The sequence below is a fragment of the Manis javanica genome, chromosome 8 (genome assembly GCF_040802235.1).
Source record: "Manis javanica isolate MJ-LG chromosome 8, MJ_LKY, whole genome shotgun sequence".
NCBI lineage: Eukaryota > Metazoa > Chordata > Mammalia > Pholidota > Manidae > Manis > Manis javanica.
Window position 1 is genome coordinate 30,449,532 of NC_133163.1, and position 24,738 is coordinate 30,474,269.

The window sequence follows — 24,738 nt, forward strand, 5'->3', positions numbered from 1 at the left end:
TAGAAATCATCTAACATTTATATTGTGCCTTTAGTCCCTCCAGTGTAGGTAGAATTTAGCTCTCCATGGGGCTGACAAATATAAATAACCCAGGAGCTCGCCCATCTTTTTTTAGTGAAAGATAAAAATGTGCAGTTCCAAATTTATCTTCTTGGGAGATATGTAATCCTAGGTATTTAAAAAAAGCTGCTCTTTCAGGAGAATTCTGTTTATTTTCAGGCGGAGCATAAATTAAGATTATTAGTATTTTCCTTTTTTTTTCTTGCATCCACTAGAAATATAAGATTGTATTTTCAGATGTACTTAGGATTTTTAAATGAGTGAGGTACATACCATTCACATGCTCAAAACCTATCAGAATGTGCCTCTCAGTTAGTTTCCAAGGATACAATTGAGATAGAATAACATTTTAAAAATGAAAGAAATAAGGTTTTGTTTCTGATATTCCTGGAAATATCTCCTCCCATAGAAACTGAAAAAATGTGCTGAATGCAGTTTGACCTGATTCTTACTTAAAACCAGGTCTTGACTGAATGGGGGAGGGAAGGAGAGCCCCACATCCTCCCAGCTGCAACTGAAGTTCTAGTTCCTCACACAAAAGGGAGAAAAAAATCACCTTCTCCAAAACTCCCACCATTCTGTATTCTCTCTGCTTGTAAGATGATTTTCTTCAAGGGTGATCATAATATTTCCTTAACTAAGTAGCAAGAACCGGAGAGTTTTAAGTTCTACCCACAGAGTTCTTCTATCTTCTGTGAAATGCCATCTGAGGAGCTGTCCTTTCAGCACTGTGGCTCAGAATCACCTCTTTTAAAACCTCATACACTTAAATAAATATTTAACACCTCCTTTGTGTTCACAACTATGCTTCAGACCAGAGGAAATAAGGAAGGGTACAGGAGAAAATACCAGTTAGTTCTCTTAAGGAGAATTCAGATACTTAGTTGAGGAAATAAGATGTATAAATGCAAATTGGTTAACTAGGCCTTTCATCAGTGTAAAGTTGGTAGGAAAAAAATGAATGCTCCTTCGGTCCTGACTGAAGAGACTGCTAACATAACTTAAATATTTCTCTAAGTGGGTTTCCAATCTCTCTTTAACGTAGGCATATTTTTCTTATTCATGTAGATGAGATAAGGCAAGAATTAGTAATCAGTTGAGATTCATTTTAGGACCTGGAAACACTCAAGGTATTTTTAAGCTGAAAGTGGTTTCACACAGGAAATTAGATGCTTACAGAATTGTTGGAAGGGCAGTGAGAAAGGGCTGTCAGCTGAACCTATGGGAATAACACCGAGAACATTGCAGGCCTGGCCTTCTAGGCAAGCTACTCTTTCTCTGATTGGGATACAGAATCAGGAATTGCCAGGGAAGCTGTTAAGTTCAAGAACACCCTGCTGTAGTTGCTGTCCAGAGATTAGGCAAGCACTTGGCATTGCAACATTCCTTTCCACATCTACAGACCTAATGACTGGACACTGACATGCTGTTGCAGAAAAAAATGCACTTCTCTACAGCCATGCTTGCCAGGAGAAGCAGCAAGAATCTCCATCTCACTCTGCCTTCCAAATCTTGTACATCTAATTGGCAGAACCATGACTCTAGCTGTCAGGAAGTGTGGGAAATGTAGTTTTTAGTTCTCTGGCTTCTGTAGTAATGAAAAGAATGCTAAAAGGATTTCAGAATGGACACTGATTGCTAGTTCCAGTACCTGTCACACCACTTACTCTTCAAGAAGAGTGCTAGATAAGGTGAAAAGCTTAAACAATTGGAACTTTGGAGGCCAAGACGGGCTATACTTTTTGTATACCTAAAGATAGTCCAACTAACTTTTCCTGAGTTCCTTCATGCATTTTGAGAGTTGCATTAAATTGTGAGCCCTAGGTAGAAGAAGTACTATAATTAAGCAACAGTAGAGCTTTGAGCACCACCGCATCTGAGTGGAAAATGGAGGCATGATGAAGTTGGCTGAAAAAGGAAGTGAACACCCAGCAGTGGGCAGTTCCTCTTTTGGTCTTGCCAAAAGTTCAGAAATATATCTTTGTTTTCATAGTTTGTTAGCAAAGTATGACTCTCTGTATTTGTATCAGGAGATCCAATTTGATTTTTTTTTTTCATATCTGAGTGGTGTATTTCCTCCTGAGATAGGTTTTTTCTCCATTTTACTTCACTGTCTACTGGCCGCTTACTGAATGTTCAGCATGATGAGTACAGGGGTGAATAAAGCAGACAGAATCTGCCTTGGTGGATCTTGCAGTCTAGCAGGTGGACAGGCATTGAACAAGTAATTAAAACCTTTGAGTCTTGCCAAATAGAGACTGCTTGATGGGGCCCAACCTCATTTAGTCAGGGGTTAGGAAAAGTTCCTTTAGGAAATTGATGTTTAAGCTGAGACCTGAGGGATGAGTGTGAGTCAGCCAGCTAAAGACAAAGAGAGAGAGAAGATAGAGAACAGGGTTTTCATGAGAGAAACATAAAATAGCACTTTATTCATATAGCAATACCATATCTAGCCCAAGATTTATAATCGTTCATTGCTGTTATCATCTATCTGTGGAAACCTCTCTGGACAGAGCTGAAGATATGATCGGGTACCACAGGGTCAAACTCTGGATTTGGGAAGGAGGTTGAGTGGTGGGTGTGGTGGCAGGGGCCTCAGGGATGGAGCTGTGGCCCAGATGACTGCTTGAGTGGGATGGCTCCATGAGGCTCCTTTCCCGTGCATCTTAGTCAGTGGGTCCTGGAAGAACCAAGTTTTGAAAGCCTCTCAGTTTCCTCTGTACTCCCCATCCTCACTGCTGCTGAGGTTCAGACCCTTGTGCTCGTATGCCTGGGTCATTGCAGTGGCCTCCTTAGTGGTTCCATTGGCTATAGGCTCTCTGTCCTTCAGGCTGTACCCACATGGCTGCCAGAGGTGGCTCTCTTTCTAAATCATAGGTCTAACAACGTTCTCCTTCTTAAAGATACATGACTCCTGTCATTGACAGCAGAGGTTCACGCCCCTCAGAATGGTTTTAGAAACATTTCATGAGTTGGCAGACCCCAGCAAGGCTTTGAGCATCAGCTTCTATCCTAATGCATATAATCCAGTCACACTGGACTCCCTGAAGTTCCTAATATGCCCTGTGTTCTTATATCCCACGTTCTTGCTCATGACCTTCCCTCTGCGTGAATTGTCCTTCTCTACTCTGATCTTCACTGTCTGCTGAGATTCCTACAACTCATTCTTTAGGGCCCATTTCAATTGTTGCCTTCCCTGAGAATCCTTTTCTTACCCAACCATCTTTATCCCTGTCCCATGGTAAGAGTTGGTCATTTTCCTAATCTTCTGATCATAGTGCTACAAGCTTTCATACTATGATTTGGTTGTTGTGTGTCTGCCCTGGCCCTGGACTATATGCTTCTCACCACCTATACAATATAATCTGAATAAGTCTTATAAAAATGATCTCCCCCAATATCTCCTTTAATTAAAATGGTTGATCTTGGTACAAGATTCTGCATGATGTTCCAAGTGGAAATTATTTCATGAATATTTATTGAATACCTACTATGTGCTAGTCACTAAGGATAATGCCACAGAAAGTAAGTCAATCACATTTCGTACCCTTTTGGAGTTTATCTTATAGTGGAAGGACAGAAAAGCCAAGTGAACAGATAGCTTGCTGTGTTTATCCATCTGGGTAAATGGGTGATTAAGTGGTGCTTTCACAACGTACTAGACTTACTTCTTTTTTTCTTCTCTTTCTCAGTGTTTGAGATTGATTTTGCAGAGCTAACCCTGGAAGAGATTATTGGCATCGGAGGATTTGGGAAGGTCTATCGTGCTTTCTGGATAGGAGATGAGGTCGCCGTGAAAGCAGCTCGCCATGACCCTGATGAGGACATCAGCCAGACCATAGAGAATGTTCGCCAGGAGGCCAAGCTCTTTGCCATGCTGAAGCACCCTAACATCATTGCCCTTCGGGGAGTGTGTCTGAAGGAACCCAACCTCTGCTTGGTCATGGAGTTTGCTCGTGGAGGGCCTTTGAATAGAGTGTTATCTGGGAAAAGGATTCCCCCGGACATCCTGGTTAACTGGGCCGTGCAGATTGCCAGAGGGATGAACTACTTACACGATGAGGCAATTGTCCCCATCATCCACCGTGACCTTAAGTCCAGCAACAGTGAGTATGACGAGGTGGGGCTGGAAGGCTTAGGAGCAGTTTCAGACTCAGTCCGTGGCTTCAGTTGGAGTGGATTCTTAACGGACCCTTAGTGGGCAGCAAACTCTTTGCAGAAAGCCATTCCATCCTGAGCGGAGCTGTAGGGGTGAAAAGAATGCCAAGAAAAGTTGGTTTAGGAAGGGCAGAGCAAGGCACCTGGGGTGTTTGGGATAATTCTGAGGTCATATTAACAGGCAAGATTGGCAGTGTGTAATTCTGATGTACTGTATGAAAAAACATACAGATTTATTTTTCTACTTGAGGGAAATGTGTCTCTTATCACAAAAGCAGTTTGCTCTTTGATAGACAGCAGGTAAAAGAGACTTATACCACCTGTTTGCATTTGTACCTAATGCCCCAACTTGAGGTGCCCACCAGAGAAAGGAGCTATAAGGAAGAGCGGGCATGTTGTTTAAGCTGTGAGGCTGATTGGCAGGAGACAATGTCAACTTGGAGTGTAAGACATGCCTATTTTTTTTACAGACCTCCTGATAGCCTAGGGGTGCTGTTAACTAATTGGAACTACCTAGTGTTTAATAGCAGGGAACTGAGAAGTAACTGTTTTTTAAACATCCAGAATCCATAAACTGGATTGTAAAGCAAGTGTTAGACATAATTAAATGGTGAGTTGCTGGGAATGTCAGTCTCTTCCCTTGGCTGAATACCCAGGCACTGGGCATATGCTGCTTTTGCATAGTAATTGGTCCTCTCTCTTGCTTAAACTGCATGGTAGAGAGGATACAACTTGTTAAAACAGTATATGCTTAAAATTACTATGAGTGTCCATCCAGAGAGGGAGGGGGCTGTTAAGACTTTGTGGAGTGGCATGGGCCTCAGGAACTTTACTCTCTCTATGTCCTTTAGTTTTGAGCCCAGAAATCCTCAGACCCTGTTTTTTCCTGAGCTGTTCCACATGTGGCTTATTTTTCTGTTGAAGCTATTGTGAATCTGTTTACTTTAAAAAATGCATTAAAAAATTATATAGGTAGTGTTTTTATTGTACAAATGTTAACTTAGATAAACATAAAGAAGAGGAAGATGACCCATAATGTTTTCCTCCAGGGAGTGTACCTATTCCATTTGGCATATCTTTTCAGACATTTTTAAAGCACATATGGTTTATATTTATACACATACACTTTCCAATGTACTTTAAAATAGCCTTTATTACCCTTATCTTTACTGCTGGCACCTTCTTCCCCCTTCATAACAGACGAATTCAGCCGTGTGAGAGTATGGAAGATTAGATATGTATTTTAGATAAAATGCATGTGAAGGATTTAAGTTCCATAAAATAAAATCTGGTTTCCTTTCTGCCATTTTTCTCTCTCTTTACCCATATAATCATTCCCATCCCTTCTCCAGAATTCTGTTGTTTAGGTATATTGAATAAACTAAAACCTTTGGTGACCCATTTTCAAAGAAATTTCTTCCTAGGTATTGCTTTGGGTGATGGAGTAAGAATAAGATGTATTGGTAGAAAATGTGATACAGAAATTGAATTTTCTTATATCCTCACTATGTTGGGAAAACTAGGGAAAGTTCTCTAACCTGGCGTAATTGAGCCCATTTAAAACTTGAGCTAGGATGATGGACTTGCAAAAGTTAATAACAACTTCCTCTAGAAAGCTTTAAATCTGGGTGTAAATACAAAATTTTACTTTATGTGAGATTTGTGTTTGGAAGTCCAGGCTTTTGTGAAGGAAAAGCTAACTTACCAAGGTTCTGCTGTTTGTAGGAGAAGACAAGTGACCTGAATGTCATTCTATCCTCCAAGAGTCAAAGCCCTGCTCCTTTCTTTGTTCTTAAGTGGGTTTTAGTATTGCTGACGGGCGACCCCTCAGATGTAGTGAATTGTGGCAGGAGTTGGACTTCCACATAAAGCATCATCTTGAAGGACCTCATCAGATGCACAGTCCAATTGGCCGCGTGCTTGGTGGTGATGTCGATGCCTGCTGTAAATCTCACGTCTGAGTTGAAGTAGCTCCTCGACCTCTGTGGGAGGCTGTCTGCTTGGGATTGTATATATCCAGTATGAGGCTTGATGACAGTGTCGTTCTTACTCTGTTGCTGCGTGTGCATGACTTGAAAATCATTTAGAAATGTTATGCTGCTCCTTTACCTCCACTTGGATAGTCATAACTCTTTGTGCTTTGCAGACCTGGGGATGCTGGCCTGTTTCCCTTGTTTTTTATTAGGCCTTCTAGAGAGCTGGATTTTTGTCACTGTCATGTGAGGACAGAATTCTATGAATTATATGTGTTACTTGGCTTTGAACCACTACAGAAAAGAGTGTGTATATATGGGGGCTAACTTTGTGCAGAAGAGAAACTAGTTGGTGATAAATATCTAGCTGTTAAAAAAGGTTCAATGAAAAAGTGATTTATTAAAATGCTTGTTATCTTAATCCCTTAAAGTCTTGTGCTGTTTATTGGCAGTGAAACATGTATAGCACATAGCATCCTTTGTAGATATTTATCTGCAATAAGGTTAGGTTTGACTGCACATAGCTAAAAAAACAAAACAAAACAAAATAGCAGTGGCTAAATCAAGGTGTACATTCATTTGTCTTTGAAAAGAAGTCTGAAGGGTTTTAGGGCATCTATCCAGTGTCATCAGGGATGCAGGCCCCTGGTTTTCACTCTGTCTTCTCAGAGCTTAGCTTGCATCCTCAGGATCGCCTTATGATCCAAGATGGCTGCTGAAATGCCAGTTACTTGGTCCCAGTAACAGGCCAGAAGGAGGAGGAAAGACAGAGCACAGAAAAAGGTGCTCCTGTGGTTGGCTGAGTTAACCTCCCAGAAGTTCAGCACAACAAAGCTGCTTGCATTAATTGGCCAGCATGTAATTGCATAGCCATGGCTAGTGCAGAAGAGGGGTTGGGAGATGGAGGATTTTATTGTGGGTGGCAGTGAGTCCAGCTAATAATCAGTGTCTGTTACCCAGGAAGAGGGAGAGTATGGCTGGAGGGGAAGCAGCTGGCAGTCTCACCATGGAATCATAGTGCAGGACATGCATCTGTTATCTCAGATATTTAGCATCATAGGGCCAAACAAGGTTAGCCAGGCCCTGGCCGTGTGCCTCAAACCCCTGATTTAACTAATGGTTTATACTCCTTTCCCACATTGCATCATTAACTTAAATATCACTTCTTAAAACTACTTGTAAAGAGCCCTGACTATAAAAATGGGATTTTATGTGTCTGCTCCATTAGATTGGGGAAAGTCAGCCATACTTGATTGCTAGCAAAGGTGTTAGTGAAAGATAGTCTTTCAGTGGAAAGTTTGTCCTTTTGAGGGTAGGTAGATAGATTTCAGGCTTAAAGCATTTGGCAAAATAGCAGTTTAATAGTGGCCAATTGAAAGTTAAATTAGTGTAAAAATGAGATCATATAAAAAAAGCTTTGGAAAATGAAAAGCCTTACCCAAAGTGAAAGTAGTGTTACTAGTTTTATTTTGTTATTAAATAACTTCTTTCCTCCTCTTAGAAAATGCAGAAAAATGTAGAGGTAAAAGCATTATGTGTTGTTTCAATTTTTACATGTATGCGTATTTATTTTTGTCCCTAAATAGGTCACAGGAAATCCTAATGAGCATGTTGCTCTAGCATACTTTCCTCATCCCCAACTTGTTGGCGTGTGGTGACACTTTCTTATGTAAATAAACATTAACCTACTGCAGTATATTTAAAGATTGCACAGTCTTCCACTATTTAGGTGTACTGTATTTGCTAAACCAAAGCTTACGTCACGACAATAGCAAGTGTTCAGGGAGTGCTCTCCTTCGGTCAGGCACTGTCTGAGCATAAAGTGAACTCTCACTTCTCACAGAGGACTACAGAGTAGAGTATGAATGTCTTTACAAATGAGGAAACTGAGGCCCAGAAGAGATCAGCCAAATCTGTAGGGTCTCACTGCCAGTTGTCAGACCCAACTTGGAGCCCAGGTCTGACTCCTCAGCCCATGTTCCTAATCATCACACTACCACCCGGACACTGCTGTGGGGCAGCGAGGTTTTTGCCTACATTATTCCATATGGCCCTATAGTGCTTTAGTTTTATATAATTAGGAATAAAAATGCTCTCATTTCAGAGCTGTAGCATCCACATTTCATTAATGTGCATATGGTAAACTCATTCTTACCTTCATCACTGAGAGAGCAGAGGGGAGCGGTGGGCTAGATTTGGTTTGGGACTAACCACGCCTGCCTTCCTCTTTTCAGATGTCAACTTAAACTTCTCACGAGGTTTTTGCTGTCTCATCTTCCTCTTCTACCCCTGAAGGCACTTTCCCTTTGCACCAGGCTGGTTTCCTCTTTCCCCTGAAGTACATTCTTTCAGGGATACCCTTGCCTTGTCTCTCTGCCTAGCCAAACCCTACCTGTTTTTCTGGGCTGAACTACATCCTGGCTGCTTCTCCTTCACAATAGCCCATCACTGTATTCAGTGCCAAGGAGTCATTTGGTGCCAAACACATATTACCTGACAGGAGATAAAAAAACTATTCAGGTAACAGGACCAGAGTAAATGGGTAACCACTGCTAGTCCAGTGGTTGTGAGCTCACATGCCTTCCAATCAGAGTCAGTCAATTTGTGAAGCAGCTGGTATGAAGCTGTTGCTTGGTGGGAATGATGGTGAATGCATATGCTTCACCCAACACAGGCCATTTGAAAAACAAAACCAAATCCTGGGCTGGCCTGCAGCCCTCTGCCAACATGCATCCTGTTTTGTTGGCTGTGATTTTAGGAGCATGCCCTGGGTCTCCATAAACTTTTGTTTCTAGCTTCTGAGCATGTGAATGAATGAACAAATGAGTGAATGAAGTTATCAGTCGAACTGGTCTGCTTCAGGATCTCAAAATGTGGAAATCCCCTTCTCTCATCAGAGGCTCTCCCTCATGTCTCATTGTATTGAAATTCCTCCTTACCGTCTTTTCACCCAAAAGGCCCTTGCTCCAGCATGACATCTGAGTTCACCAACCTGTTACATGTGCCATGTGTGGCATTCATTACCAACCTCTAATGCCCCTTTCTCCACACCCTTTGAGGGCACCAACCCCCAGTAACTCTGCCTGGCTAATGTCCCCACTGCAGCCAGCGTAAGGCTGCCAGGTCTAACTGGAACCTCCCCTACTCCGTATCCCTGGATCCACTTGCCAGTCTGTTCTGTCCTGCATTGCTTTCCTTCCTGGCTTGTGAGTTCCCTGCCATGCTTCTCACAGTATCCTTTTCTGTTCTGTTAAGTTACTTGGTTGGCTGCTCTTCTTGTAGCTGAAGGCCCGAGCAGCACCCACCCCACTGTACTAGGCTCATGTGTGCTTCGCTTTCCAGCCTTCATCACAGTTTACAAGGTAACGAAATGGAAGACCTGCTTTCTTCAAGTGTGAGGAGGACAGAGCTTTCACTGTGCCCTTGGCCTCAGGCCGGCTCTAAGGTCCCAAGCCTGGAGTGCACATGCACTGAGCACTGGCCATGCTTGCTCTAGTGTCCTTGCTCCTATACACTGAGGTTCAGCGCATTCCTGCCTTAGGGATGAAGCACTAAGGTGCAGGCATCCTGGCCAGGAGCAGTGTGACAGAAAGGACTTGCCTAGAAAGGGAAGAGGAGTAGCTGTAAAAGCAGTGTTTCCCATAAGAGATAAAATAACTACAAAACATTCCTGGGATGAGTTTGATAGGCAGCAAGTATCAGCTAAAGAACCACATTCCCAGTCCTTTTCGAGAGGTGCAGAATGACTTTTTCTATGCTTCATGAATGCATCCCCAAATGAGATGCTTCCAGCGGTCCCCACCTCAGGTCCTTTTGATCCTTCTCCCTGTTATTCTCCCTTTTTCTGGTCTTTGTGGTTCTTTGCTACAAGTTCCCTCTTACAGAGAGTTGGAGGATGACACACGTGTTTTGGGGATTTGTCCTGGTAAAAGCGTACACGTGCTCAACGAATTGGATTTCTCCATTGGTTGGAGGAGGCTAAACCCGAGGTTAGCTAGCAGCCACCAAGCATGGCCCAGAGTGTTATGTTTAGTTGATGGGTAGCATTACCCATGGGTACAGAGACTTGTTCTACAGTCAAAACCAACACATTTATGAATAAAGCTGAAATGAAGCAAACCAGCCAGGTGAAGGTGACTCAGCAGGAGAACCTGGTGAGGCCAGGAGGTCTGATCTTCAGGTCGCATTGCATCTCTCAGGTCCTTAACTTTGCCTGGGAACCTTGTTTATTTCTGATCCCTGGGGCATGGCTGTTGCCTGTGAAAGGTGGTTCTCATTCGTGTGTCAGTTTGAGCACCTGATGTTAGAAAAATAACAGTAAGTGGCAACAGACACAGGCCCTGCCCTCAGGGAGCTCCCTGAGGGGTCATTGAGAGGGACCTACAGGGGAAATCGTGACTATGGTGAGTGCTGGGGCAGGAAGGTGACGGTGCCTGACTAATAAAGGGACATGCCTAAGGACTTCTGAGGATGTGATCTGGTGGAAGGAGGAGGAGTTGATGAGCCAAGGTGGTGAGGGTAGGTGGTTCCAGGCAGGGAGACAAGCAGACTCAAATGCCCAGTGAGCGCATGGCTCCCCAGGAGGCAGATGGGGCCTTGACATTCCCTGTGGACACTCTCACCATAGTCCCCTCCTGTGGTTGGAGGGACTGGGGGCCACCAAGAAGGGTTCAGGAGGAGACTGATCGCTTTGTGGAATGTTTGCCACTTTTTCCCATGCATGCTCTGGAGTGCTGCCTCCCTCTCTTCCTCCCCGGGGACTCTGGGGGCTTCTCTGCAGCTTTCTGAGTGGAGCAGGGAGTAGCCTGGGGTCCTGGACACCATCTAGGTACCTGTGGAGCCTGTGTGGGCCTTAGAGCAGCAGATCATTGTATGAAGGATCTTGGTAGGCATTTCTGGACTATGGTTGAGCTGTCAGCTTGGGGAAAACAGCCTTTGTGAGGGGTCAGGTTCAGGGTAGGAAGGGCTTTGAAAGGTTTCCAGATGATTCCCTAGTCGCTTCCCTTTCATCTCTGTTTCATCTGATTCAAGGCACTATTGCCTTGAAAATCAAATAATTATAATGTCTTCTGTTCCCTGCATCCCTCCCCAAGCAACCTGGTAACAGCTAAGTAGTGACCTCCACCTTTCACAGGTGGCCTCCAGCACTGTCATTGCTCTGGCCAGAATCTGTGCTTCGGGATCTCTAAGGAGACAAGACAAGAGCGGGCCGTCTCTTTCCTGCACATCTCTTAGAAACTTGTCTGTTCCTGACTTAGTGTTTTGCTGCATTCCCACAAGGTTTCTTATGGACAGGGAAACAGACACAAATGGTGACGGCAGTGGTCTGGTTGGGTCGAGAGAAACACACTTTCTTCCCCAGCTTGGCCCTCTCTTTACCTTGGAGTCACCATTGGCTTCCTGTAGAGCCGTACTTGCTGCTTCTCTTAAGGAAGGGTTGTTAGCTTAGTGCCCTTGAACCCCTTGGAACTGATGCAGATGTGCTCAGGTTCATTTTTGGGGGAGAGGGCTGTAGCATTTACTAACCCATGACCTAGAGAAGGTTATGAGTCAGCACCGTTATAAAGAACTTATTAAATTGGGCATCTGGATAAGAGGACGGCTGAGGCAGTGGCGGGAACCCTGGTGCAGGTGCCATCCCAGGCCCTGATTGGCTGAGCGGCCTTGTGCACATTGTGGGGTCTCTCTAGGCCTCAGATCCCTCTCCTGTGAAATGAAAGGTTTGGATGAGATGGTCTCCTAGATCCTTCCCAGGACTGATATTATGTGACTGGAAGAGTGAACTTGTGTGTTTGGGAGTATGTGGTGGCTGCATGGTCTGTGTGAGTCTGTGTGTCAGGCTACCCAGGTTCCTCCCTTCCTGGCTTCTTGTTTGAGGGGTCAAAGCTCCCAGTGTGGGAATCTTCATCAAGCGGTTTAGTGTGCAAGCAGCTGACAGGAGCCCACAGGTGCCCCCTCCCACCATGCTGCCCAGTGCATGACAGATGGCTTTGCTGAGAGAAGGCGCTCTGGTCACATGAATCATGACTGGGACTCACAGTACGCCAAGGGCAGCCTTCGCCCTGGAAGCAGGATGCAGTTAGTCAAGTGGCACTTCTGTCCTTGGAGCTGAGCAAGGGCCATCCTTTATCTCAGAGCTTTGTTTCTGGCTTGCTACCCACTTCTTTGAATTCACATAAGATTTTTTTGGACAGGGCTCGATACCACTTGGGCAGTTTGAGCTGTGTTCCTCTGTCCCCACTCACTAACAGACTTGCAGGAAGATTGTGCAGCACACTAGACCATGACGGTGAGATAAGGTACTGAAATGAGACAAGTTAAAGCTGTGGATTGCACATCCCTTGCCCTCCCAACTACCCCAGGATTTTTGCTGTCTGTAGGAAACTTGGAGGTTTTGATTTGGGAAGAAAGCATTGCTCCCTTAAGCTTGGTTTGGGGGACCACTGTGGTCTAATGGAGGGAACACTGGCATGGAGGTCAGAGAGACTTGGATTTAAGCTACTTCTTGAGCCCCTGACATTGGGTATGTAACTAGCCTCTTGGAGCTCCAGAATTCTCATCTGTAAAATGTGGGCAATAACAGAAAAAAGCAGTGTTAAGATGGTATGAAATATGTGCCAAGTGTCCCATAGGAACCACATTCAATAATGGGGCTGCAGTTTTTCCCTCTTTTCCAGCAAGTGGGAGACACTTCTTTCTATTCCCTGTTGTTTTAGGTATACACAGAATATAGTGGGGTTTCCCTTTCCAAAGTAGTAGGAATTTAAGCAGCCCCGAGCTGCCTTCTCCCAAGTTGGCCCAGCATAGTTTTACTGCTCCCGCTGAACTGGGCAGATCTTTTTCAGCTGAAGCCTCAGAAGGGCCTTGATCCTCACCAGCCCTTCCAGCTGTGCCTGGGCCCCTCCCTCCCTCTGGACCTGCTTTAACATGAACTTGGTCCCTTGAGAAATGCTGTCTCCTCTTCTTATGGCCTTTAGCCTGATTGAATGGGACAGCTGGTTGGTTTTATGGCTCTGCTGACCTCTCAACTGGTAATTAAAATGCTTTTGCCCCAGGAGGAAGGCAGTATATTCTCTCTCCCTTCTCCTACACCAGTCTGCTGTCGAGGTCAAAGGGAATATGCCTTTCTTCACATCCCCCTCCTGGCTTCTTCAAATCAACGTAGTGTCTTGTTGCACAGTCTCTTCTAAGATTCTGAAATATTCAGGGTGGGTTGAAGAGGTTTTATTGTGAGTGCTGTCTTCTTCTGGAAGGAGATTGGAGAGTAATTGTCCTTTTCCATCTCCAAATAGCAGCTTTATTGCCTATAGCTATTCTCAGTCTGGTTGGGCCCAGCACTTAAGGGGTCCACAAGGAATGTTTGTGGGTCTGCTCATCACAGATTCTACCACTGTGCCTTTTCCCATGCATTAACCTCTCCCCTTGTCCCAAGACATTCTCCAAACTGTCCCCAGACTCTCCTCCTTTAGAGCCCACATTTAGGATGTGATCCTTCTTTTCCACTAGAGATGAGCCCTCATGAGCTGTGGGTGAGACTTTGTTTTAATCCTGACTCTTTTACTTGCTAGCTGGGACCTGGAACAAATGATAAACCATCTGTGCCTTAGTTTTTGTAAAGGAAAATGGGAATTATAGCCCACCTATCTCATTTTATAGAGTAGACGTGAGGATTAAATATAATAATCTAGGTGAAGCACTTAGTAGGTGAAGTGCCCGGCACTTCTTAAGGTTTCCATATTTTGATCATTATTTTTGTAGTGGCAGTGGCTACAATACATCCCACCAGGCACAGAGGTGGAAGGAAGGTACTAGGAAAGGCATCCATAGCATAAACAAAGACGTGGGCCAGAACAAAGCTAGCCTTAGCCTAAGGATGTACATGAGGTTGGTCGCTCCTTACTCTTAGACAAGAGTTTGAAGAGTTCCCTCAGTATTGAGATGCACACTTTGTGATCTTGTACTTCTGAGTATAATGTCTTGTGTATTTTCAATGCTTTAGTCATATTCTCTCTGCACCATAGAATTTTTAAAATTAGAAATGCAATGCATATACAAGGTAAAAATATACAAAGTCAGTCTCCTTCCTACCCTAAACCTTAAGTTTACTTCTTAAAAGCAAATGAAATTAAGGTTTTTTTTTTTTTGGTCTCTTTTCATAAATTTTTTTCTGTGCAAACACAGGAATCCCAGTAGGATTCTTGACAGCAGAGGTGGTGGTTTTCTTCCTTCCATCTTCCCCTGCTCCCCCTTCTCCCCTCCCTTGAATCATACACAGTATAGGACTTGCATATAGCAGTTCAGATGTTTGACAGCAATTCCAGTGTTGCTGTGAAGTCTTGCCTTTTTGTCCCTAATTCCTTTCTGATGGACTCAAACTCCTTTATCGAGTGAGCTGCATTTGCTGTCCTCAAGCCTTGATTTTATATATCCACTTAATAAACTTTTTTAGGAGCTTGGGCCCTAGAGGAAGGAGTTCCTCGGAGTAGCTCAGTCAGAAGCCTCTGGAATTGCCCAGCTTCGAGGGTTCAGACTGTCTTTCCATCCCCAGGGGCAGGGCTGGGGGTGGGGTGGGGCCTGTCACCACACCAGCAAGGCTACAGGGCCCTGGTGGTGACTGATCTTATAACTGAAGACTTTCTCTGCAAATCCTTCTGTCTTTTGGCAGTCTGGCATGCCTAGTACGGCAATATAACCAGAAAAAGTTTCATTGAAAAAAAGAAAAAGATTCCCAGATTCCACTCTATAGATGTGACTTTTATTTTTCTATATGATTTGTCTATTCTTGTCTCACCTCATCATCTCTTGTCATTTTAGTGTGCATGCCATCTGGACACGTTATTTTTTTGTATTTCTGCATTCTGGTAACCTTCAGAATCCAAGAGGAAGGGGGCATGGGGAAAACAGAGATAGTCTTTAGTTTCCATTCTTAACTGTTGTGTTTAGTGATAAGGTTAGAGCTTAAATGAGCCTTAGAGTTGTGACTCTGAGAAGTTGAGTGACTTGCCCAAAGTCATCCTGCTGGGGATTTGTGAATCTCACGAGTGTTCCATCCTACAGCCCCTGACAGCAGGGCCTGTTACTCTCGCAGGTGTTCCAGCTAGTACTGTGGACAGTAGTAGAATGAGGGTGTGTATACTGTTGGAGGAATCAAGGACAACTTGCTTATAAGGCCCAGCAGTCCAAATTGAGGAGTGAAGTCTGCATTTTTTCTGCTCACTAACATGAACTCAATCATTTTCTTCACTGTATATGTAGAAGGCTAATAATGTTCAGGCTCTTCTGAATAGTTTACTTTCAGGAAGAAAACGGTAAAAATATTTTTTCCCTTTTTCCTCCTGCTTTATTGAGATACAATTGACATTTAACATTGTATAAGTTTAAGGTGTACAATGTGATGATTTGTACATGTATATATTGCAAAGTGGTTACCACGACAGGGTTAGTTAACACATCCATCACTTCACATAATCTCCCATTTTTTTTTGTGGTGAGAACCTTTAAGATCTATTCTATTAGAAACTTGCAAGTATATAATACAGCATTGTTCATTACAGTCACCATGCTGTACCTTACATCCCCACACTTATTCATCTTATAACTGGAAGTTTGCACCCTTTGGCTGACATCTCCCCATTTCCCCTACCCTCCCAGTCTCTGGCAACCACCATTCTGTTTTCTGTTTCTTTGGGTTCAGCTTTTTAAAATTGTACATATAAGTGAGATCATACAGTATGTGTCTTTCTCTGACTAGCATAACATCCCTCCATGTTGTCACAAGTGGCAGGATTTCCTTCTCTTTTATGCCTAAATAATACTCCATTGTGTGTGTGTGTGTGTGTGTGTGTGTGTGTGTCCATAGATACATCTTTTTTATCCACTCATCTGTAGATAGACACTTAGGTTGTTTCTATATCTTGGCTGTTGTGAATAATGCTTTACTGAGCATGGGAGTTCAGATATCTCTTCTAGACAGCGATTTCATTTCCTTTGGATATATACCCAGAAGTGGGATTGCCAGATTGCCTGGTAGGTTTGTATTTTATTTGAGGAACCTCTGTATTATTCTCCATAATGTCCATACCAGTTTACATTCCCACCAACTGTGCACAAGGGTTCCTTTTCTCCACATCTTCACCAATCCTTGCTGTCTGTCTTTTTGACCATAGCCATCCCAGCAGGTGTGAAGTAGTATCTCAGTATGGTTTGACTTACATGTCGAGCATCTTTTCATGTACCTATTAGCCATTTGTTTGTCTTCTTTGGAAATGTCTATTCAAGTCCTCTGCTCATTTTAGTCAGGTTGAAAAACATTTTCCTGGCTACCTGTGCTTCAGGATAAGGATCCTAGGGAAGATCAATACCAACCTCTCTGCCACTGGCAGTTCTTTCTTCTTGACCAGAGGAGACTTACCCTTTCTAGTTATTTGAATTAAATTGATCATAAAATCAGCTTGCCTTTCCCAAGTGCGTGGCAGCTGGTGATGAGGAAGGAGCCCCATAAATCCCATGAATGATAATGGGGAAGCAAATTTCTCCCACATAAGCTTCTCTCAGATGGTTGAAGATTATTAGTGAAATGTGACATCATTTGATCTTTATTTTCCTTAGTTTGTTATTCTTGGCATAGCAGCAAATGGCCCTTTGCTTTTCCCCTAAGTATTCCTAGAGATGGGATAAAAAATAATCATATTTTTTATTTGGTGCTACAGAATTTTACCTGAAACAGTTTCTATTTAAATAAAGTACCCCAGGCAGAGGAGGTAGGAGCCCCCCATTTTATAGTAGAGGAAGCAGAAGCTCAGAGAGGTTTAGTGCCATGCTCAGACACACAGCTAGTGAATGGTGGAGCCTGAGCTTGAACCCTGGCCTCTTGAGTGCTCGTGTGATATTCTTCCTGCTCTGTTCTTTGGGAACAAATCATAGTGTGAGATCCTCTTCTAGCAGCCTGTTCTGCAGGACGGACCCTGTGACTCACCAGAGTGTGCTGGGGCTAGCTCCCAACTTTAAACCTTGTCCTGGGGCTTTGAGGGGCAGATTGTCCCCACATCTGAAATTGCAAGGAGGGGTCCTTCACTGCTCCAATCCAGGGGACCTGTGACACCTATAGCCCCATGGCACTAAATAAAATGCACAGGAGCAGAGAGTTAGTTTCTCATTTCTCCTTCCCGGGGCCCTCCAAAAGCATAATGTGAATCTCAGCTGCCATTCTGTACCCTAGTTTTTCCTCTTGTTAGTGTTGGTCATAAACCAGAATTATACTTTATACAGCTATCCTAAAGTTGGGCCATAACAGAAGTTTCAGCTTTATTGAGCTCTTATTTTTGCTTATGTTTGTGTTGCGGTTTTGTTTTCCTTTAAATGAGGGAAGTATATGTAGATACAGATAAATTTGCAGATGCTTGTGTATGAAATTAAAAACTTTTTAGCCAGAAAAGTAATGTAAACATTGAAAAAGGGTTTAGTCACATTTGTTTCTTCAGAGGCCATGGCTTTTAGCTCCGTGTGTTGGAGGTGAGCAGGCCCTCCTCAGGTGTTGTCTTTGCAGCTGAGTTTGTGAGCAGATGGGCCATGTGGGGCCCATGTGGCGGTTCCGTCCCCATGGAGGAGAGCTCGGAGTGCTTTGTGGTGCCCACTTATATTTTTAGGTTTCTATCAGGAGAGAAGTTTGACTTTGCACCATTCATTCCTTAATGCTCCAGTGTGGATCGATTCCTGGTAGAATAGCAGCCAAACTATTACGAGGGGAGTTTCCCAGCTGTTCCCTTCTCCTGCCTTACGAAGAGAATTTTGACTTTGTTGCTACCAGCCCTTGAAGTTTTGTGATGGGATGAAAGGGGAGGGAACAAGGACTAGAATCCTGCAGATTCAGCCTGACAAAACACCTTTTAGAAAGGAATTTTAAGTAGAAAATTTGTGAGCTTCGTTGTTTTAGGGTAATGAGTGGAAGAAGAAAGGGGGATTGGAAGAAGTGTTGCTGTGCAGCACATGAGCCCGCTGGTGCCTGACAAAATGAGTACAGCGCCCTTTTCTGGTTTGCTTTAGGATGCTGTCTCCCTCCATTAGACGCGTCTCTGCCCAGTGATTATGACCAGTGAGTCGGGGTTTATATGCATGGCTGTAGGTTGTATGGACAATAAATCTGGCTACTCTTAGGCTCCTTGTAAGCTTTTTGTGCTTGATTTGTTAAGTAGTATATTGGCGATGAGGCTGGGAGTGGGAAGGTCACTGATAATGACGTTCTGAAGGAGGAATAAGAATGCCCCTGCTCAGGAAGTAGCAGACGTTCTAAGACCTTTCCTCACATGTTCTCCAAGGGCAAGAAATAAGGCATTTGAGCATATTCCCAGCAGTTTCTGGGTATGCCTGTTATGCTTTCCTTCCCAAGTAACAGGGAAGGAAAGACAGACCGGCTTCCACTTGGAAACTGAGGGGTAACACCTTGAGAATCTGTGTGGTTTTGAGTTTGCCCAACCATAGTTAGATCTTCAAGCCCATCCCCTGGGGAGTAGGCCTTACAGTGTAATCTGTGGGGGCAGGCTGAGAAGGTGCAAAGTGCAGACCTCGTCGTACCCATCCCACCGGGCACAGAGGTGGAAGGAAGGTACTAGGAAAGGCATCCATAGCATAAACAAAGACGTGAGTCAGAACAAAGCTAGCCTTAGCCTAAGGACGTACATGAGGTTGGTCGCTCCTTACTCTTAGACAAGAGTTTGAAGAGTGACTCACAGGAAACTTTAATCTGCGTTTCTTAGCTTTCCAGGACAGTTAAGGATTTGTGGTTCAAAATGGAAACTCCCATTGTTTTGAGCCTTGTGGTCAGGCTTCCTTGCCTGCATGGTGATGGGGATGGTGATGGGTATCTGTGGTCTGTCAGGTGGCTTCCTCCTCTACCCCAAATCCTTCTCCTCTGCAGAGTCCCAGGTGAAGCACAGGTCACAGAGCCTGCAGAGTTTGCTTTGTGCTGGGCTATGATTTTCATCCCAGTGGGTCCTTGTGAGAAACTGATCATGTGTCTGCTACTGTGCAGATCCCATAGGAAACGCCATAGGTCACTTCATCACATAGATACCATAGAGGCTACTTCCACCACATGCTTTCCATCCTCAGGAGACATACTATGTAAACACACCCAAATAGCCAGAACAGTGTGACACAGTAGGGAGGGAAGGGTGTGCCAAGGGTACATGAGATGGTGTCCATAGAAGACAGAATTCTCTGGAAGGCCGTGGTATAGGAGTTAGGCCTAAAAGGAGTGGGATTCAGATGGCATTCATTGGGCGGTGGGCCGCAGCAGTGACATTCCAAGGCAGGGCGCCTGCCTCAGCCCAGGCAAGGCAAGTGTCTGGTGATGTTGTATCCCTGTCACCTAGGTTCTTCAGGAAATTCCCAGACCTGGACTGTTGAAAGGAAAGCCCAAATATCTGAGTCTTCCACATAGAGACAGCTCCTGTCTCCAAGTGTCTGGGGAGCAGGGTGTCGTGCAGTATTATAGGCTCGAATCAAGCAGATCTGGCTTTGGGTAAGGTCCTCAACCTCTGAGCCATTTCCTCTTCTGTAAAATGGGGATAGTTCTAATATTTACTCATAGCATTGTAATAAGCATTAAATGAAATTATGCTTGTGAGCCCTTAGCATAAGGCCTGGCACAAGGTAAATGCTCAATAAAGAGGAGCTTTTCCTTTTTTGAAAAATAGTGATCCCAAGAGCAACTGCTTCTCTGGTAGCAGCAGATAGGAGAAAGGATTGACAAGGATGTCACCATTTCCATTACTGTGACTTTGGAAGAAAATACCCCAAACAAGGATCATTTTGTTGTGCTCACACAGACTTTGGGTCAGGAATTTGGAAAGGGCTCCGTAGGAATGACTTGTTCCTGCTTCTCAGTATCTGGGACCTCAGCTGGGAAGATCTGAAGGCTCAGGGTGAGGCCACAGATGGAAGCAGGAATCAGCAGAAAGGCTTGTTCACACAGGGCTGGTGCCTGGGCTGGGAGGGCTGGAAGGCTGGGACTGCCGAGGGGGTGCCCATGTGTAACCCCTCCACGAGCATGGCTGTCTCAGGGCTCTTGGCCTTCTTACCAGTGGGTCCAGGCTTCCAGCACAAGTGCTCCAGTAAACAAGGCAGGAACTGTACCACCTTCTGTGCTCTGGCTTTGAAGTCATGCAGTGTCACTTCCACTGCATTCTAGTAGTTCAAGTGAGTCTCAGGCCCACTCAGATCCAAGTGGAGGAGACCGAGACCCACCTTGCAGTGGGAGAGTGTCCAGGTAACCGTGAAGAAAAGCATGTAAGATGGGAGATGTGCCATTGTAAAAATGCAGCCTGCTGGACCTGCCAAAGTAACTGGTGCAGAGCTCAGGGATATGAGGTCCTGGAGAGCCTGTGGGGCAGCAGTGCTCCAGGTCCACGTGCCGAGAAGGAAGAACAACTTTTGTTGACAAAATCATCAAAGGTCTGACATGCTGCCTCTTTTTTTTTTATTATTACTTTTATCCATTTTGTAGCTGGGTGTTTCTAAGGCATGACAGCTCCTGTCTGGCAGCTCTTCTCAGTCTGTTTGAGCTGGAATGGTTGGACAATTCAGGGCAGGCAGGAGTTTGAGGAGATGTTGTTTAATAAGGCAGGTGGCTGCATGGAAGTTCTTCTGCCACCTTTCTACTGCCCGCTGGTTACATCTGTGTCTGGATGAGCTCACACTCATCTGGATGGAGGCCCAGCTGTGTTATCTGGGCCTAATTTGACCAAGATGCCAATGGTATAGGTGCCCAAGCTAATGTCTTTTGAAATAGTTGTACTTTAGGATGTAGGGGAGAGCACAGCGTCCTGCAGACACCCACTGGGAGGTTTGGCTGGGAAGATGGCACTGATTTTTCTGTTTTAATCATATAAAGGTTGGCTGTAAGAAAACCTTTACTCAGCAGCATGAGAGAGGTGGGAAGGGGGTCCAGCATCCATAGAAGAGATGAAAGTGAAGTACAAATGGAAAGCTGGGGCTGGTTAAAGGGGTCATTGAAAAATAGCTTTAAAAAGGCTGCTGAATTGTGCTGTGTCTGTTCAGACCAGCCATTGTTAGTCTATAAATACATTAGTTCCCTGTCATGTCCCCTTCTGTCCTACAGCCCGAGACAGCAGAAATCCACCCCTCTTGCCGTTTAGTCACGTGTCATAATGGGCACATTACAAAGAAACCTGGTGCTTTGAGGTTCTCAAGTGCTAGTTCATGCATGTGCATCTGATTTTCCCTTGCTCCCCATGGCATATATTCACAAGATGGCCAGCCAGAGTTGGGAACAGCCTTAGAATCCTGGGCACTCTCTGGATTTGAACCAAGGCCCAATGTTACAGTCCTGTAAACTAACTAGCCTGTCTGAACACTGTGCTTCAGGCTCAGGAGCCTGCCTGAGACTGGCACTCCAGAGCAAACCATTCAGCAGCCCCAGGAAGCTCATCTATCAATCCTGTCCCTCTGCCCTCATTCTCTGACGTATAGGCTGCATGCTCTCTGTGGCTGTTGTGAAGCACAGTACACTGATATCTAGGGCTTGCCTGTTGTCCCAGGTGAATGCAGGACTGAGCCACTTTGGCAAATAATGTCTGGTCTTCATATGTCAGAACTGTGGAATTGCATGTGTTCCAGACGGTGGTGGTAAGCAGTGGGTGAGTTGGCTTCCACTGAAAATGAAGGAACCATGTTCCTAGGTGGTTGTGGAGAGGCTAGGGTGGGGTGGGAAGCTCCAGTTCCTGTTGGAAGGGAGGAGTGGGTAGATGGATGTTAGCACAGAGCTAGGACCCTGTACTCGCTGATGCATGGATCTTCCTGTAAAATCGATGACTTGCAGGTACCCAGCCAAAGCATGTGAGTGACACAAAGCCAGGAGATTTCCTTGGGCTCCTTGGCTGCTCCTTTCCCCTGTGTGTGTAATTAATTACTCCATCTCCTTGTGCCATCATCCCCACCCCCAGTACCTCAGTTCATTCTTCACCACCTTCCCCTGGACAGCTGTAATAGGTTACTTGTGTCCTTGATGCCTGGCTGTTCCTTTTTCAGTTCAGTTTGTCTCTCTGCTACCACAGCGCTCCCCTGTGCAAACACTGCCTTCTCCAGGGTAGAATTCGAGCTGCTGCTCTGTGCAGCCTGCAGTCTTCCAGTCCCAACCCTTTGCTCCATCTTCTGCCTTTTCATGAACGTTCTGCTCCAGCTGTGAGGGACTATTCCTATTTCCTAGATGTGTCTGGGGCATTTTTCCGCTTGGCCCTGCTGAGAGAGGCCTTCTGATTCTCCCCTTGGACCAAGCCCTATCCTTTCTCCACAGCTCAAAGAGCAGCCTATATGCTGTGGCCCTCTTCTGAGGAGTTCCTTCCTCTCTACTTCAGTTGTTTCCAGAATCCTCCACAGTAGATGTTTGAACAAGGTGGACAGGTGGGGTAGAATAAAAGAATCATTAAGAGCATGGGAGCTGAAGCCAGTTATCCCAGCTTTGCCACTTACTGGCTGTGTAACTGAAGAATATCCCCACTTCACTCAGCCACAGTGTCTTCATCTGTAGAGATTGAAACAGTGCCCATCTCCTGAGGCTCTTGATTAAGATAATGCATGTAAAGTGCTTAGCATGGACCCAGCATGTAGTTAGCGCTCCATAAATACTAGCAGTGCTGCTGATAATGGTTATAAGTATAAATGTAGGGCCAGAGTGAACGAGAGCAGAGATGTGAGAACGAGGGAAGGCCATCCTGTTTTCCTTTGCAGGACCATCTCGGCATCCCTCTCTCTTTTTCTCCCTTTTGTCTGTGTATGTGACTGCTGACCATTTCCAATAACTGAAGCAGTTGGTATCTTTTACCAGCCAGTCAGTAGCCTCCCAGGCAGGATTATTAGCAGGAGGAGTCTTGATCTCTTGGACTAATAACCTGGATTCCCTCCTGGTGGTAGTTCTGACCCTGGATGTTGGTTGTACTTTAGCTAACCCCAAATCCCTTTCACCCATGGCAGTGGTACCTTCTTCCCCAAGAAGAGGGTGGATGCTCTAGTTAGTCAGGAGGGGCCTGAGGTTCGTGGGCATTTACTAGCACCAGGCTGGTATTTACTGGGGAAACTTTCTGACCCCTGGGCTGTGATGGAGCACAGAGAATCTTCCTCTCTAAAATAACCTCTCCCTCCATTTTTGAATGGGGAGAATGGTCCTTCCTGGACTGAATGAGCAGTGAGCAGTTTCTCCCAAGGACTGGCTGCTGGTGAACAGGGGAGCTGAGGTCCACAGCATTGGAGTTGACACTTCTTTGCTTTTCTGATGTATAAGCCTTTATCTCTCTTACCACTCTCTGCAGGCCCTTTCTGGCTGATCTGGGGATGAATCACTGTGTAAGGCACACATCTTAGAAAAGGAAAAAGAGACATGGATGGTGATTTGGCATGGGTGGGGACAGGAATGGGACGTTTCCCTGTGAAAGGGGTAGTGAGATAGACATTGGCCCAAGCAACAGACCCTGTAGGTGGAAAATCAGAAATGAATCAGTCAAGGGTGTGTCATAGTTGTTACAGCCTTGTGTCTGGAGTGTCGACTGGAGAGGGTTCTACGTACATCAAAGCAGAGATCCTGGACTGAGAACTGAACAGCTTGATTGGGCTTGCCTGCTACTAACCAGCACCAGATACATACCTGTGTTGAGGATGAAGGTCCCGTGGAGATCACAGATCATCAAGATCCTAGTATTCTTCTGCTTTATTAGTTTTATCCTCACACATTTGAACATTTGAGTTTTCTCTTCTCAGCTCTCCCACAGCCTTTATTGGTGGTTTGCTTAGATACACCATCTAGAGGGGTGTGATTTGAAGATGATGAGTGGTATTGAATTTGCAGAATCCCTCCTGTATGGCTCAGAGCAAAAGTCACAGCTTCTAAGATGTTTTCAGCCCTGGCATGAGGGTTGCTTATACTGCCTATCAGCACCTACCCCAACTAATGTACTGTTTGCCCTAAATCATGCCTGGTGAGATGCTGCTTACCCCCCAGCAAGCTTTTGCCACTACACCTTGTCAAAACTGGTCTGTTTTAAGTATTTTCCTTGCCAAAATTGTCCTAGTTTTAAGTATCTTTGAACTTCCCAAATATATACTGTCCTCACCTCTAAAGCACTCTCATTTAAAAATGAAAGGGGTTCCCCTCCCTAGAAGGGTATAGCCCAGTACTTCAGGGGTTTGGTTTTAGTCAGAAACCCCTGGGTCCTAGTGGAAAGGGCAGTGGACCTAGAGGTTGAATTAGGTTTGACTCCTAGCTTTGGTGTCTTCTCTGCCAGTTCTCTTCTGTTCTAAGCATAGGATTCCCTCCTTGTCCCTGCCAGTGTGAAGTAACCATCAACTTGACAGTGTTGTGAGAAAACCACTCTTAAAAGTGGCTCTGTCCATATAAGACGTAGGATTAGATGAGGTTCCTGCCCGGTTAATTTATCATATGAGACCATCCCAAGACATATAAAATGAAGATGTGAGTCATACACTGTGGCATAAGAGAGACCAGCATTGTGGAGATGTACAAGGCATCGTACAGATG

At 44.8% G+C, this 24,738-nt stretch overlaps 1 protein-coding gene across 3 annotated transcripts in view; it reads left to right on the forward strand.

Annotated features, from left to right (window-relative positions):
• Window positions 1-24,738, forward strand: part of MAP3K9 (mitogen-activated protein kinase kinase kinase 9) — a 77,541-nt gene that overhangs the window by 3,447 nt on the left and 49,356 nt on the right. For all 3 annotated transcript variants that reach the window (XM_017639954.3, XM_017639955.3, XM_017639956.3), the window contains exon 2: window positions 3,753-4,166. In XM_017639954.3, coding sequence (XP_017495443.2) covers window positions 3,753-4,166 — 414 coding nt within the window. The remainder of the gene's footprint in view (window positions 1-3,752; window positions 4,167-24,738) is intronic.